Source organism: Pogona vitticeps, chromosome 5, assembly GCF_051106095.1.
Source record: "Pogona vitticeps strain Pit_001003342236 chromosome 5, PviZW2.1, whole genome shotgun sequence".
In the NCBI taxonomy this organism is placed as follows: Eukaryota; Metazoa; Chordata; class Lepidosauria; order Squamata; family Agamidae; genus Pogona; species Pogona vitticeps.
Window position 1 is genome coordinate 173,397,190 of NC_135787.1, and position 16,105 is coordinate 173,413,294.

Here is a 16,105-nt window from a genome sequence, read left to right on the forward strand (position 1 = left end):
TCTGTGGTTATGTGGCCAGCGCAAGTAGACACGGAACGCTGTTACCTTCCCCCCGAGATGGTACCTATTTATCTACTCGCATTTACGTGCTTTCAAACTGCTAGGTTGGCAGGAGCTGGGACAAGCGACGGGCGCTCACTCCGTCGCGTGGATTCGATCTTACGACTGCTGGTCTTCTGACCTTGCTGCATAGAGGCTTCTGTGGTTTACCCCGCAGCGCCGCCACATCCCACTATATATTTCAGTATAGCTATAGGCAATTTGGGCAGTATTTTAGGTAAGATGTAAAACAATTTTTAAATCTTATGTACATACAGCCTTAAGATGCCCTGTTCAAGCAGGTGATACATTATAACCTGGTACAGTATGTAACTAATAATAGAGACAGATGTATTTCTGATGTTGTACTTCAGTTTTCTTCCCCTTCCCTCCTGTCCTGCAATGTGGAAGCATGTAACAGTTATGTGGGAATTTAATTAATTTAATTGAGTGGTCACAATGTAGAGCTGGCAATGTTTATTATCTTGATCAGTTGGCTTTCCCCAGGACCTTAGCCAATTTATTCCACTGTCTCAGTGTGAATTATAAAATTGTCTCATGATTCTAAGCTGTTACCTTGCCAAGTCTTCTAATACGTGTTTCTCAATTGCCCTGCTTTCACCTTTAGCTGTTTATTACCCTCAACTGAACACTTCTCATTTGATGAAATCTTCCTGGGTGAGAACAGGTATGTACCCTAAGACTGAATGACTTCATGATGAAGATGATATCATTAAAGCTTCTTGTCTGCTTTCAAAATGGTGGTTACAATTCTGAATAATAACGGGCAGGCTCTCTCCCTGCCAACCTTGGATTGATGGTCTCAAAAATGAACCAAGTTCTCTATGCACTATCTCATTGAAGAGAACCTGAAAGAACTTCTGAGCCAACTGGAGCTTCAGAAAATTAACCTTCCTTTCTACCAGCTCTTACTTCTTGAAACACTCCTCCTTTCTTTTGGTTCATGTGAGTGTTGGTGGCTGGAAAGTACAACAGAAGACAGGCCACAGTGACATTTGGGATCTGAAGTTTTGTAGTCCTTAAAGTTCATGTCTGAATAATGTTCAAGAGAATTCTTCCACTCATATCTTGCTTTTCCAGGATTGCAGGTTCTGTAACCATTTATCATTATTTCTGACAGAAATAATACTGTGTTTCCCCGAAAATAAGACAGGGTCTTACATTAATTTTTGCTCCAAAAATGCATTAGGGCTTATTTTCAGGGATGTTTTATTATTTCATGTACAACAATCTACATTTATTCAAATACAGTCACATCATCTTCTTCTAGTTGCTGCACAATGGGGCTTATTTTGGGGTTAGGGCTTACTATCATACTAGGGGTTATTTTCAGGTTAGGTCTTATTTTCGGGGTAACAGTGTAAATTATGGGCCATAAAACTCAGCCCAGACCACTGTTATCTCTACTGAATTACTTTCTTTCTAAGAATAAAGAAATTCAGGATGTACCATAACAATTTTCCATGAGGCTGAAAATGCTGTGCTTGGTATTTAAAAGTGGAAATATGTGGTAAAAAAGTCATAGGATACTGCTAGAAATAATGTACTCATATTGAGGTCAAAACTTGGAAAGATTATGCTTTTAGATTTTTAAAAAAACCCAGAATCCTCACAGCCAGCATGGCTAGTGTCTCTACTGGTTGGCAGCCTCAGGGTATCATAGTCCAAAAATAATTACGTTATTTTTAAAGTTCTGGCTGAGTTGCTTCCTCATAATTAAATTTATGCCATGGTGTAACATCATCCGAGTGCACCTTTCCATCCTATATTCCATCTTTCTAGCTGCCGTTGGTAGGAGTGGGCTGTTGTGTTGAATCCCATCTTTATAAGCTGTTGGGTTATGTGAGCAGAATGTGAACAGAATGTTGGTCTGGAATGGGCAGTTCGCATGATCCAGCATTGTCACAACACCTAATAAATGGTTCCAACTCATCCTCCAAGGAGAAAGGCTAAGCACGGAGCTATTATTTTAGCAGGAGTCCTTGTTCATTGCAGTCCTAGCCCCATTTCAAGTAACATGGAGTGCTTTGTTGTGTTTTCTGTACTTAAGTACTTGTCTTTTTTATTCAGTAGAAGATCGCTTATGTAGCAGCTGCCTATTGAAATACAAGGGGCTGCCCAGCAGCAGAGCTGGGTTTTTAGGGCTTAGCAATTATGTTTTTGCATAACTTTAAATTTTATATAAGCTGTAAGTAATAATCATGCCTCTCCACAAAGATACACTTTCTGACAGAGTTCCTTATGGAGAGTAATTGAGCTCCCATGGTGATGTTAATAGGCTCGGAGTGTCTGGATGTTGTGCAACCTGATCCTATGCATGCTTCCTGGAAAATAAGTCCACTGTGTTCAGCTTAATGCCCTAGTTATTGCATGGAAGCCTATGGTGCCTCTGCAACATAAAGTCACGTGATTAGAGGAAGCACAGAGGATCTCCATCAAAAGAGAGACATGCAAATATAAAGCTGGCAAATATCCATGAAGAAGCATTTAAATGTAATCTTTTCTAAAACAGAAAAGCTGTACCAATATTTTTTAAAAACTGGGTCATAATGTTCAGAAGTAATTCAGAGAACCCACAGTTGTGAAGGACTAGGTATTTATTCTGGAATAGGATAAAAGAAATTAAAAGACAAAATTAAAAGACGCCTGCTTCTGGGGAGGAAAGCGATGACAAACCTAGGCAACATCTTAAAAAGCAGAGACATCATCTTGCTGACAAAGGTCCACACAGTCAAAGCTATGGTTTTTCCATTGGCAATGTATGGAAGTGAGAGCTGGACCATAAAGAAGGCTGACCACTGAAGAATTGGTGCTTTTGAACTGTGGTGCTGGAGGAGACTTTTGAGAGTCCCGTGGAGTGCAAAGAGCACAAACCTCTCCATTTTGAAGGAAATCAACCCTGAGTGCTCACTGGAAGGACAGATTCTGAAGCTGAGGCTCCAATACTTTGGCCATCTCATAAGAGAAGACTCCCTGGAAAAGACCCTGATGTTGGGAAAATGTGAAGGCAAGAGGAGAAGGGGACATCAGAGGATGAGATGGTTGGACAGTGTTGTTGAAGCTGCCAACATGAATTTGGCCAAACTCCAGGAGGCAGTGGAAGACAGGAGGGCCTGGTGTGCTCTGGTCCATGGGGGTCACAAAGAGTCGGACATGACTAAATGACTAAACAACAACAAACAGGATAAAAGAAGGATGGGGCAAGTGCTACTAAGGGAAAAATTGGTAGCCAAACTTTGGGCTTACATGCATATAACTATATCATGATATGTATTAATTAGTAGGGATGCATTTGCTAACAATCCCCAATCTATCAGACCCTTACTTTCCCAATCTGGTGCCAATCCATTTACTGATAATGTCTGGCTTCTCCATTATTTCAAGCCGCGTGTTCAGAGAAACTCCTGTTGTGTACTGATTTTTTATCTGTATATTTATTTCACCTTAGTTGTCCTGGGTGTCATCAATCAGAAAGTTCAAGAGGACGTTTTCCAGGCTGAGATGGAACGGAAGCTGGCCCAGTTGTTAAACGAGGCCTTGCGCAAAGGGAGGATATGGAAGAGGGCAACATTTGCTGGGAACAATGTTGTGCAGGTACATTAAACAGAACTGGAACAAAAGTCTAGAAGAAAGAACATAAATCATACAAAACTTGTTATTATTTCCCATCCATCTCATAATATTTTGCTTTGCGATTCATGAATAGTATTGTTTTTCTTAGATGCCAGTAATGAGGAGGTGAGGTGAATTTCCTTTTCTTAATTGTGATTGTGGCTTGCATAAACAGAATTTAAATTAATTGAACTGAGTAAGGGTTTTGTTAAGTTGACTTTTGTTGTTGCTTCATATGAATGGAATTTTTCCTTGTTTTTCTTCTCTATCTCATCCCATACTCCTGTCAATCCAGAGTCCTCCTCATTCTCCAAAGATAATGAGAAGATTCCAGGATATCCACCCCTCACTTATTGTAGGCTAATATCACATGTATTAGAAAATAGCACTTCTCTTTGTGTTTCCATGAAGATTGGAAGAAATGATCACAAAAGTCTGTAACTTAAGAGAATATTTAAGAAAGATACCACCTTTATTTCCTGGAAGCTTACCCCCTATCGCAGTTTATGCTACCCACGCTGGCTAAGGCAATCTGTCATTCAACCAGTAACTTTTCAAAGCTACATTTCCCCCTGATGCTACATGTTTGTGCTGCAACCAAGCCACAGTGCCCATGTGCACACGAGCACTTACTTCCTCTTCTCGCCCTTCTCCCACCTCTCACTGTCTGCAGTTGCCGCAGCCTGAAGTGCACATGTACACTTAAATCCTTCCTCTTGCCCCTCCTCTGCTTCTTGCTCTTTTTAATGGGTCCATTACTATCTGCAGTTACACACATCCACGGGGGGGGGGGGGGTTAACTTATCCCATGGGTTACGGCGAGGGTGTTCCTACTGTAAGTTATATTTTGCTACATTTGAAAACAAATGAATGTGAAAAGCAAATAAATAAATAAATTGGAAAAGATGCACATGCAAGTGAAACAATGTAGTGCACCCTGTGCTAGAAAAAAATAATGTACTGCTGCTTATACTACAGTGTTGTAATCTTTCATATTTGAGTCCTCCTTCATCTAAATTTTAGTAGTGAAGGCACTGTAAATCCCTCTAAATCACTCAAAAAGATTTTTAGTAGGGCTGTTTTTTTAAACGTGCTGTAATGATAACCAGAAATGATGGAGCTGTCAGAGAGTGTATATAATAAAAATCCCATCTAACCTCACTTATGCACAAGTATCCTTTCCTTCATTCTCTATTAAATTTTAGTATTTGAACTTCAGTTGGTATAGAATTGGGCACAGGAAGGGAATAAGATTATAAATTCCTGTTCCAACTACATTTTCCAAGAAGCATAATTTCTGGTTGATAATGTGAATTTAAAACATGGTTTTCCTTTCTTGTTAAAGCCTGTAGCATAAAGCTTATGTAGTTGATATTTACAGCAAAGCCCCGAACCACTCTGATAGTTAAAGGTTTGTCGGTGACCCCATTGCAGATTTGACATTTTGAGGATAGAAGCTAAGAGAAAATAAATCCATTAACTGAAGCCTTGTGTGTCATTTATTCTTCTTGTGTTTTGAGTTAGATAATGTAGCAGATCCTACAAATAATATAATTTTATTGAAACAGCTCAAGCATGTACAGATAATAAGTAGTGTTTTATTTCTGTGTGGTCTTGTACCATTTCGTATAGCTGGAATAATGGGTAACTCTTGAGGTGGTGCCCTATTTCTTCTTGTTTGTGAATTATGCTCACTAAGTTAATTCATCCAGTGAAAGGGTTTCCGGCCCATGAAAGTTTATGTCACAATGAATTTGTTAGTGTTTATGATACCTTAGGAATCTTTGATGTTTTTAGAGTAATCGTATTGTTATATTTTTGGTGGAGGTTTTCTGTCCAGAATTCTCCTTTGTTATGCCTGCTTTGTGAACAAAAGACACCACATGAAAAGCTAATCAGAGTGTAGTTTGCAATTCATTAGCTTAAACTTTCAAAAGTGAAAATGAATTCTAAATGGTCATTGATTAAGAAATGTCTTGAAGGTTGATATTCTTTGCACACATCTTTGGAATTAATTAAGGTATTACATTTTTATTGAAAGAGTCTTCAGTAATAAATGGTGTCTTAGCGAGGTGGAAAGCATAAATGATTAATACTAAATATATAATACAATTATTGTCAGAACTCACTGGCATTACAGGCAAATGCCAGAGAGCTGATTCTTAAAACTGGTTTCAGACCAACCATACTTAACATTAGCCCCTTTTTTTCCATTATCATTTTTGGATGAAAAGCAAGAGCATTTGTAAAAATTCTCGAACACCTTCTCCCAACTTCAAGTGTGGGGAGAGAAGGACATAGTAGTGAAACCCATGCACTAAATTATGCTTCAGTGTGACGTATGAACATGACCAATGTCCTATAATCCGCTCAACCCCTTATTTTATACTACAATAAATATAATATGTATTCTAATGTCAGTTGCAGTTTTGGGAGATTGGGATTCTTGGGGTGTAAAAGACATTTGATTCAACACTTCTACATTTTTATGTTTCTTTGCAGATTGTGAATGTGTCACGCTTAGAGGAAGATGACAACCCCGTTATGCTGGTTTATTTTGTGGAGGATCAAGATGGTGAAAGGCTCGGTGCTGTGAAGACAGCTGATTTGATTAACAGAGTGGATATCCAGAGGGCTGCTATCATTCTAGGATACCGCATTCAAGGCCCAGTGGCTCAGCGTGAGTTCCCTTAAAAATGCAATGAAAAGTAATTAACATTTTTCAGAAAGTGTGGATTGGACATAGGCAGCTATTTTCCAAGTTATCCTTTAAGTACAGTGAATTTTAACTGCATGGAAGACATTTGCCTATAGGTCAAACTAATTGTTAACTGGAATGCATATTCCAAACACCTCAACCTTTTTTCCCTTTCCAGAATTGACTTCTTCAGAGATACATGCGTTGGCAATAAAACTTGCAAATTATCCCTGTGTTTACTTTCCAATCACAAAGCAATACACAATAAATTTAGATATGTAGCTGAGAAAGATCATATTATTATTGTTATTTATTCTATTATTTATTATTAATCAAAATATTTTAACCTGCCTTTCTCCTTTAAAAGAACCCAAGGCAGACTACAGCAATTAAAAGACAGTATTTAAGTGTATCCCTTATGAATACACAGTGGAAGTAAAGAACAGATTTAAGGAACTCGATTTGGTGGACAGAGTGCCTGAAGAACTTTGGATAGAGGCTCGTAACATTGTCCAGGAGGCAGCAACGAAAACCATCCCAAAGAAAAGGAAATGCAAGAAAGCAAAGTGGCTGTCCAACGAGGCCTTAGAAATAGCAGAGAGGAGAAGGGAAGCAAAATGCAAGGGAGATAGGGAAAGTTACAGAAACTTGAATTCAGACTTCCAAAGAATAGCAAGGAGAGACAAGAGGGCCTTCTTAAATGAACAATGCAAAGAAATAGAGGAAGATAACAGAAAAGGAAAGACCAGAGATCTGTTCAGGAAAATTGGAGATATTAGAGGAACATTTTGCGCAAAGATGAACATGATAAAAGACAAAAATGGGAGGGACCTAACAGAAGCAGAAGACGTCAAGAAGAGGTGGCAAGAATACACAGAGGAATTATATCAGAAAGATGTGGATATCCCGGACAACCCAGACAATGTAGTTGCTGACCTTGAGCCAGACATCCTGGAGAGCGAAGTCAAGTGGGCCTTAGAAAGCCTGGCTAACAACAAGGCCAGTGGAAGTGATGGCATTCCAGTTGAACTATTTAAAATCTTGAAAGATGATGCTGTTAAGGTGCTACATTCAATATGCCAGCAAGTTTGGAAAACTCAACAGTGGCCAGAGGATTGGAAAAGATCAGTCTACATCCCAATCCCAAAGAAAGGCAGTGCCAAAGAATGCTCCAACTACCGTACAATTGCACTCATTTCGCACGCTAGCAAGGTTATGCTCAAAATCCTACAAGGTAGGCTTCAGCAGTATGTGGACCGAGAACTCCCAGAAGTACAAGCTGGATTCCGAAGAGGCAGAGGAACTCGAGACCAAATTGCTAACTTGCGCTGGATTATGGAGAAAGCCAGAGAGTTCCAGAAAAATATCTACTTCTGCTTCATTGACTATGCGAAAGCCTTTGACTGTGTGGACCACAGCAAACTATGGCAAGTTCTTAAAGAAATGGGAGTGCCTGACCACTTTATCTGTCTCCTGAGAAACCTATATGTGGGACAGGAAGCAACAGTTAGAACTGGTCATGGAACAACTGAGTGGTTCAAAATTGGGAAAGGAGTACGGCAAGGCTGTATATTGTCCCCCAGCTTATTTAACTTATATGCAGAATACATCATGCGGAAGGCTGGACTGGAAGAAACCCAAGCCGGAATTAAGATTGCCGGAAGAAATATCAACAACCTCCGATATGCAGATGATACCACTCTGATGGCAGAAAGTGAGGAGGAATTAAAGAACCTTGTAATGAGAGTGAAAGAGGAGAGTGCAAAAAACGGTCTGAAACTCAACATCAAAAAAACTAAGATCATGGCCACTGGTCCCATCACCTCCTGGGAAATAGAAGGGGAAGATATGGAGGCAGTGTCAAATTTTATCTTCCTGGGCTCCATGATCACTGCAGATGGAGACAGCAGCCCTGAAATTAAAAGGCGCCTTCTTCTTGGGAGGAAAGCGATGACAAATCTGGACAGCATCTTGAAAAGCAGAGACATCACCTTGCCAACAAAAGTCCGAATAGTCAAAGCTATGGTTTTTCCTGTCATGATGTATGGAAGTGAGAGCTGGACCATAAAGAAAGCAGACCGCCAAAGAATTGATGCCTTTGAATTGTGGTGCTGGAGGAGGCTCTTGAGAATCCCCTGGACTGCAAGGAGAACAAACCTATCAGTTCTAAAGGAAATCAACCCTGAGTGCTCACTGGAAGGACAGATCCTGAAGCTGAGGCTCCAGTACTTTGGCCATCTAATGAGAAGAAAAGACTCCCTGGAAAAGACCCTGATGTTGGGAAAGTGTGATGGCAAGAGGAGAAGGGGACGACCGAGGATGAGATGGCTGGACAGTGTCTGCGAAGCAACCAACATGAACCTGACACAACTCCGGGAGGCAGTAGAAGACAGGAGGGCCTGGCGTGCTCTGGTCCATGGGGTCACGAAGAGTCGGACACGACTAAACGACTAAACACACATTTAAGTTAGTAACAATGAGCATACAATGCTAAAAGCATCAGTGAATACAGTACCAAAAAAGCATAAGCAACACCAAAATACTGTATATTCAAAGCAGTAAGGTACATCAATTCATTTTAAAAAACCTATTGTTTTCCTGAAAATAAGACCTAACCTGAAAATAAGCCCTAGTACGCGATTTTTCAGGACGCTTGTAATATAAGCAGTACCCAAAAAATAAGCCCTAGTTAAGTGAAACCCCACCCTCCACCATTGTGCAGCATTGTGCAGCAACCAAAAGATGACATGATTGTAAAATAAAACATCCCCTGAAAATAAGCCCTAATGTGTTTTTGGAGCAAAAATTAATATGAGACCCTGTCTTATTTATGGGGAAACATGGTACTTGGTAGCATTCACTCAGGGAAAGCTTGTCTGAAGATAGAGGCCTTTGCCTGCTTGCAGAAGGACAGTAAAGGTGGGTCAAGTCTAACCCCCTGTGTGCGGGAGTTCCAGAGTCTGGGGCCAGCAGCAAAGAAGGTTGTCTCTGTGTCCCCACTAAACACATTTGTGCAGGATCTATGCTATCACAAATGGATGTTGTTCATCCCTGGAGGAAGTACCTGTGAAAAAACCATGATAAATGTAAGGTGACCCTTTTGGGAAGAATTTTCAGCCCTCCTTGGCTTCCATGGAATATGTTGTATTTTGATCTCATCATGTAGTTAGACTTTACAAATGGCTGCCACCATACGTAGTTGTTTGCCCCCTGTAGTAATATTAGTCAAATGGCTTCCCTTGTTGATGTATTATATATCTAGATCTAAGGTTGCTTTTGTGGGCTGTAGTTACTCTAGGGCAGGATGTTCTGCTGGCTTTAGGTTAAATCTGACAATAGAAAGAAAAATGGAAATCACATATAAATACTAATTAAAGAAATTATGACAGGCACTGTAATTTTGGGGGAAAGTATTTGAGGAGACCATGAACATGTACTACAGTTTTCTTTCTCTTGATTTAAATGGCATTTTCTTTGCCAAGCTGTTATTAATAGGATTGTCGTTTCTGTACTTTTTGTACACTTACATAATGTATCCACTATGTGTCAGAATTAATTAGTGATTTCAATGAATATTACAAAGTGGAAGAGGGGGAGGAACACGAGGAAAACATATAAAACAAAATGGAATTGAGCTATGCTGAAATTAAAAATTACTCTGAACATCAGGGAGTTATAAACTACATTAGAGGATTCAGAAGTGCAGAGGCTTGCAAAGCTTAACAGCGTGTGTGGAGTTTGGTTATATAATGTCTTAATGGAAAATATGCCTCTCTTTTAGTTTGTTTACTTACTTGCTATGTCCTGAAGCTTTGTTTGGAAGGTGACTGTACAGGGCCAGCTCCAGAGGGAGTATTATTTTTATTTTATTAATTATCACAATTGCATCTTGCTTTTCTTCCTTTATTGTAGAATACATAGTATTTTGTACTCCAAAAACATAGATTATGTTGAGCGAATCTTCTCATGGTCAACACTGAGCTTTGTAGCTAAAGCCAAATGCCTCACATCTCATTCAAGTACTCAAACCTGGTCGTCCTACACTAAATTGGGGCACTCTCCAATGTATTGGGCCACAACTTCCTTCATCCCCACTCTACATGGCCAGTGGCTGAAGATGATGGAATATTGCTGAAGATGATGGGCACTGGAGCTGGGTGAAGATGGTGGACATTGTAGCCCAAGCAACTGGAGTACACAAGATTGTAAAATGCTACTCTAAACCAGCCATTCTTAACCTTCTTTTCATAAACACAATATGAAAAAAGAAAAAGAAAACCAAATCAGGATTGGTTGTTGTGGGTTTTTCGGGCTTCTTGGCCGTGTTCTGAAAACATGTTTTCAGAACACGGCCAAGAAGCCCGAAAAACCCACAACAACCATTAGATCCCGGCCGTGAAAGCCTCTGCGAATACAAATCAGGATTGTATAACTTGCATAACAAACTTTATAAGGTGGTGTGTGAAGAATTGTTTCTAATCTGTGGCCCCCTTCAAATATCCTCGACCCTCCCCCGGAGCCATATTACCCCCATTGAAAATGATTGCTCTCTAAGCCACTAAACCTTGAGCTAAAAATATTTAAACACAGAAGAACTGTTTGTATCTTTCCTAGTGTCAAGAGCCTAGTGTTTAAGAGAAAGGCCACCCAAGGTATTTTGCTGCCTGAAGGAGCATAACCATTTCCTTTTGTCAAGGTTACTAGAACCCAAGGCCAAATTACAGTAGCATCTGAGGTAGAAAATGACACTGGTACCTTTCTCCCTCCCTGAGAGCAAAAATAGAAAACAAGAACAACAAATAAACAATTAATAAAACAGCCAATGGCCATTTCATAACATTAAAAATGGGCTGCCTGAGGCTATGGGTAGCTTTTCTGCCCCAGCAAGCCTTGGCCTACAAGATTTCCAGATGGCCCATGGCTCCTAGGCCATGCCACTGTGTCTGGTACAGCTTCGCTTGCTAGAGAAAGTTGCAGTGGCTTCCAGTAAAGAAACTCTCACCTATGATGCCCAGTTTCTGTCTAATAGCTATTGAATTTATTATGATTAGCCAACATTTCCCAGCATGATTGTCTTTTCCAGAGAACCCTGACTTCTCACGATGTGTTCAAAGTAGGACAGCCTTAATTTCAATATTTTTGCCTCCAGAGATTGTTCAGGACCCATTTGTTCATCTTTCTGGCAGTCCCGGGTATCTGCAAAGCTTTCCTCCAGCACCACATTTCAAACAAATCACTTTCTCCCTAGCTTTCTGTACTGTCTAGCTGTTACACTCATAGTTTAATAGAGAACATTTTACCCTCCAGATGGTTTGGGTTTACCATGTCCACAGTTCCTTACTGTTTGCCGTGATGGGTGGCCCTGATGGCTATTGTAGGTCAAAAACTTTTGAGACTCAAAAAGGTTCCTCAGATTGGTTGAAGCTTCTTCACCGAAGCAGGATCATGGAACAGGCTTTCCCACATTTAAAAGAGACATCCTTCTGAAAGGGCAGCCTGGTTCTACTGCTTGCACATGGGTCTTTAGGAAACCACTACAGCGTCAGCATCTCTCCAAATGGAGTAAATGGGATATTATGCTTTTATTTTTGGCAGATAATGACAGTGCATATTACAAGAATTTGAAGGTATTTATGTAAGTGGCTTTATTTTTTTTTCACAGAAAGTAAAAGACTTTTGGTATTAAGGGACCAAGGTTATACTTAATAAATACATGTTTATTTTATAAAACTGTTAGGGATTTGCCTTGCATAATTTTTAGTTTTCCCAAATCCTACATTTGTAAGTATAGCTATAGTAAAGAAGAAAAAGTAAGCTTTTAAGCTTGTTATACATTACCTATTTCTTAATATATTGTTACATTTATCTTAAACATCTAGATGTTGTTAGTGTTGTAATAGGCTGATACTCACAAAACAAGCTTAGGTTTTTAAAATCAAAGTCATGTTATGACTTGAACCCCAGTCTATCCCACCATACTCTGGTATTAAAATGATCTTCACTTGAAGAAATTATTTAGCAAGATGTTAAATAATTGAAAAAGCATTTTGAGATGCAGTCTACAACTGAGTCCATGTAGACTAGTCTTACTGTAGCTGCTGATGCCCAAATTACTGTGGTTCTTAACACCTCTCCAGTTATGTACTAATTATATTCAGCCCCCTCTATCCAGCTGGCCATTTGTTGGACATGATCAAACTTTTTCCAGAAACAAATACTAAAGGATCGTAATGCATTTGAAGCTAACAAACTTTTGTGTGGCCTTTTGTAGATCGCAAACCTCTTCTTTGGACCTTGATATAAGCTCACACTGAAATACATTTGTTAGTCTTAAAGGTGCCAAGGTGTTTTGTTGTTGCTGCTGTAGCTGAGACAGGCGGACAAGGCTATTTCTCTGAAATCTTTTCTTAGCAATCCTGTCCTCCCTGCCTTCCTCATTGTAGAATGCTAACAGGGTCAAGGGGCAGTTGTGCCTCTCTCATTAGTGGCTTTGTGCCAATCTTTGTATGTTGTCACATTGAGAAACTGCATGCACCAGACCTCTTACAGTAGTGCCGGAGTAAAAGAAACAAGAACTACTTTCTTGGTTCAAGGTCAGGATTGTGTACATGTCTTCTGCCTGTGAGCCTAGTACAGCCCATAACAACAATGATCATGCATCGTCAAGTAAATGCTGACTTAGGGTGACCCTTTTCTGGGTTTTCCAGGTAGGGAACACTCAGAAGTGATTTACCATTCCTTTCTTCTTGGGGTGCCCTGGGACTGTGCAGCTCACTCAAGGCCACACAGGCTGGCTCTACTCACATGAGGCACAGTGGGGAATCAAACTCTGGCTTTGCAGCCAGATACCTAAACCACTGAGCTATCCAGCCAGCTAATACAGGCCATTGGCAGTCCCAGTCCATCCCACCAAGAATTTGGGGAATCTCTTCTCCTCCTGAAAGCCCAGTTGCAGGGAGAGAGCAAGGAGAATGGGACTCCACTGTTATCTCTGAATAGGTATTGAAGATAATAACAGGGAGTCACCGTCTGCTGCTCGTTCTGCTATTAGGAATGTGGTGGAGGGGGAATCAACAGGAAGCACAGTGCAGTGAAATATCCTGGTACTTGGCACTGGTGCATACTCCTCAGTGGTAGAAGGCGCAGAATGGGTAAAGGTTGCTCCTATTAACCTCACCCAGTGAAGTCAGAGTTAAGCCCAGTGCTAAGAGCTGGGGAAGTTGTAGTCCAAAGGTTCTGGATGGCCAGATGTTTTGCACACCTGAAGCAGAGGTTGGGACAGGCCACCTGGTGTCATCTTGCTACACATGTTCCAATTTTGACACATCTTCTTAAAATGTACAGAATCTTTCAATGAATACACTGGTTTTGTATCACTGTAACATTGGAATGGCCTCAGCTGTGGCAACTAAAAATTTGAGTTATTCCCAATTTCTTTTGCAGCTGTGGATAGAGTCAAAGAATCTCCTCCAGAATCACAGAACAATCTTTGGATTATTGTCGGTGTCGCTGTCCCTGTGGCTGTAGTGCTGCTTATCATAATCATTTTATACTGGAAACTCTGCCGCACTGACAAACTGGAATTTCAGCCGGACACTATGAGCAACATTCAGCAGCGACAGAAGGTAAAATGGGGTGGGGACATCCTACAAGATTGAGAGGAGGAGCAAGTACTGTAAAATCCTCCAGATGTAGTTACACTTTAACTCCCGTCAGTCCTAGGTGGCAAAGCCAAAAATGAAGAATGCAGGGAACTGCTGATCAACATCTGGAAAACTATATTTTGTCCACCTTTGCTCTGGAATATCCTTTCCTGAGCTGGTGCACTTCAGATATGTTAAACAATGCCATCATCACCTGTGAACGTTATAGTCTCAAAATAAAATTAAACCTCATGTGTGAAAACCTTCTCAACAGGTACCCTCAAATGCCTTGCATAGGAGTCATCTCTTCTATAGATCTATCATATTTTTCCATGTATTGCTTTGTCATAGACCAAAATTATTACTGAATCTCTAGCTGATCTTCTGTATACTGGGGACAGCAGCTATCTGTGTTACTAGCACAACAAAACAAATGAAGCAACATAGGGATTGATTATTAGCTTATGGTGGAGGTGGTGGTGCTGTACAGTAGGAAAGTTTTGTCTTCATAAAGAAATTCATCCCTAAGTCAAAGCTGTGAAATAATAATCCTGCTCATTATTTCTCAGTACTCGCCCTGTATGTTTTGTGTTACGTTTCTGCTAGTAATTTTGTACATTATCATTAAGCTTTCATGGTCCCAAATTAGGCAGAAATGGTGCAAGCTGTACCCTGATCCTAAAGGTGTAAAAATTGATTTTGGCTTTACATAAAACCAAAATCATTAGCTTGTTTTGCAGAGAACTTAACAGCTGTTGATTTTCATGAGCAGGGAGAGTTATGTTAGTGTGTTGTATCAAAAACAAAACAATTGTTGACTACATAAAACAGTGAAATGCAAAATTTCTGTCTTGGCCATGGCTACTGGCAGCCTGATAGAACACGTTGCTTTAATCAGTATTGGCAGGTCTATGCAATTTAATGGCATAGTCTTCAACACAATCCTTACCTGTGTTATGTAGACATGATTGCAGTGTTCAGCAATGTGGGACTATTTGTGTTGTGTTTGGCTATTCATTCTAGACAGCTCTCCCTTTGTCCTTTCCCATACATGCTTTATGGTGGATAGAGATAGATCCAAGGTCTCATTCCAGTACTTCTGATTATCAGGACTTGGATTGAGTGGTAGTCATAACACTGCAGCCCTTTTGTGTGTAGAGATTAATATAGCTGCAGAAATGTTCTGCTTTTTTTGTTATACTTTCACTGGCCTTAATTAATCATGGGAAAGATTAGAGAGGTCAACAGTGTTTGGGGTTGTGAAGCTGCCTGAATGACTTAATGGCTCCTCCTGTTTCTCTTTATTGAAACTCAGTGGTAGAATCAAGGTCACTGACAGCTTTCATGAACTTCTGCACTACTGATTCTTGCATTTTCTCTGTGTGTTATTAGTTAAAAATAATGTCAGCAGGAAATATGAGAGTAAGGTTTAAAATCTAACAAATGTGGTGGTGGTCAAATATTTGTTGTTTGTTTTAAACTAGAAATTTAACGAATACTATTTAAAATGAATTGAACTATAGTTTGTTCAATTTTTTTTAAGTGAGCTTTTTAAATTTGAACTTTAAAGATATTAGGTCTAGGAATTTTTGCTTGTAGATGCATTCATATCTCACTGATGGTATGGATGCTTTGCATACATTAGGATCTTGGCTGGGCTCCTTTAAGCTAGTGGCAAGGGATTCCGAAAGCACTTTCAAGGTATAAACAATCTTCAAGGACCTACACCAGGCTCCCAGGATCTACATTTTGTTTTGTTTTACTGAAACCCCAAGATCCACCGGTTGTAGCCAAGTAGAGAGATCTACATGGCAGCCCTATTTGTGCTCTTTTTAGAAGGCCTTAATAAGAAGGCACAGGCATTGAATGTTTTAACCCCACACCCTGCCTGTTGTTGTCTCCATGTGAAGGACAGTTTGGAGAAGTGTCGTCTTGTATGCAGACTTGTTTGGGGATGAGTATGGGACTTAGGACCTTGGATGGCTGTTGTAACGTTCAAACAGACCTGGAGAGGATTCCCCTGCCCCTCTGGAACTGGAGTTGCTAATCTCTACTGTCAGGTTCAATAGCTGCATGGAGAAATTCCACAAAC

At 40.1% G+C, this 16,105-nt stretch overlaps 1 protein-coding gene across 7 annotated transcripts in view; it reads left to right on the forward strand.

Annotated features, from left to right (window-relative positions):
• KIAA1549 (KIAA1549 ortholog) overlaps nucleotides 1-16,105 on the forward strand; it is a 136,128-nt gene that overhangs the window by 86,736 nt on the left and 33,287 nt on the right. For all 7 annotated transcript variants that reach the window (XM_078376227.1, XM_078376228.1, XM_020800454.3 and 4 more), the window contains exons 7-10: nucleotides 668-727; nucleotides 3,509-3,654; nucleotides 6,175-6,352; nucleotides 13,814-13,995. In XM_078376227.1, coding sequence (XP_078232353.1) covers nucleotides 668-727; nucleotides 3,509-3,654; nucleotides 6,175-6,352; nucleotides 13,814-13,995 — 566 coding nt within the window. The remainder of the gene's footprint in view (nucleotides 1-667; nucleotides 728-3,508; nucleotides 3,655-6,174; nucleotides 6,353-13,813; nucleotides 13,996-16,105) is intronic.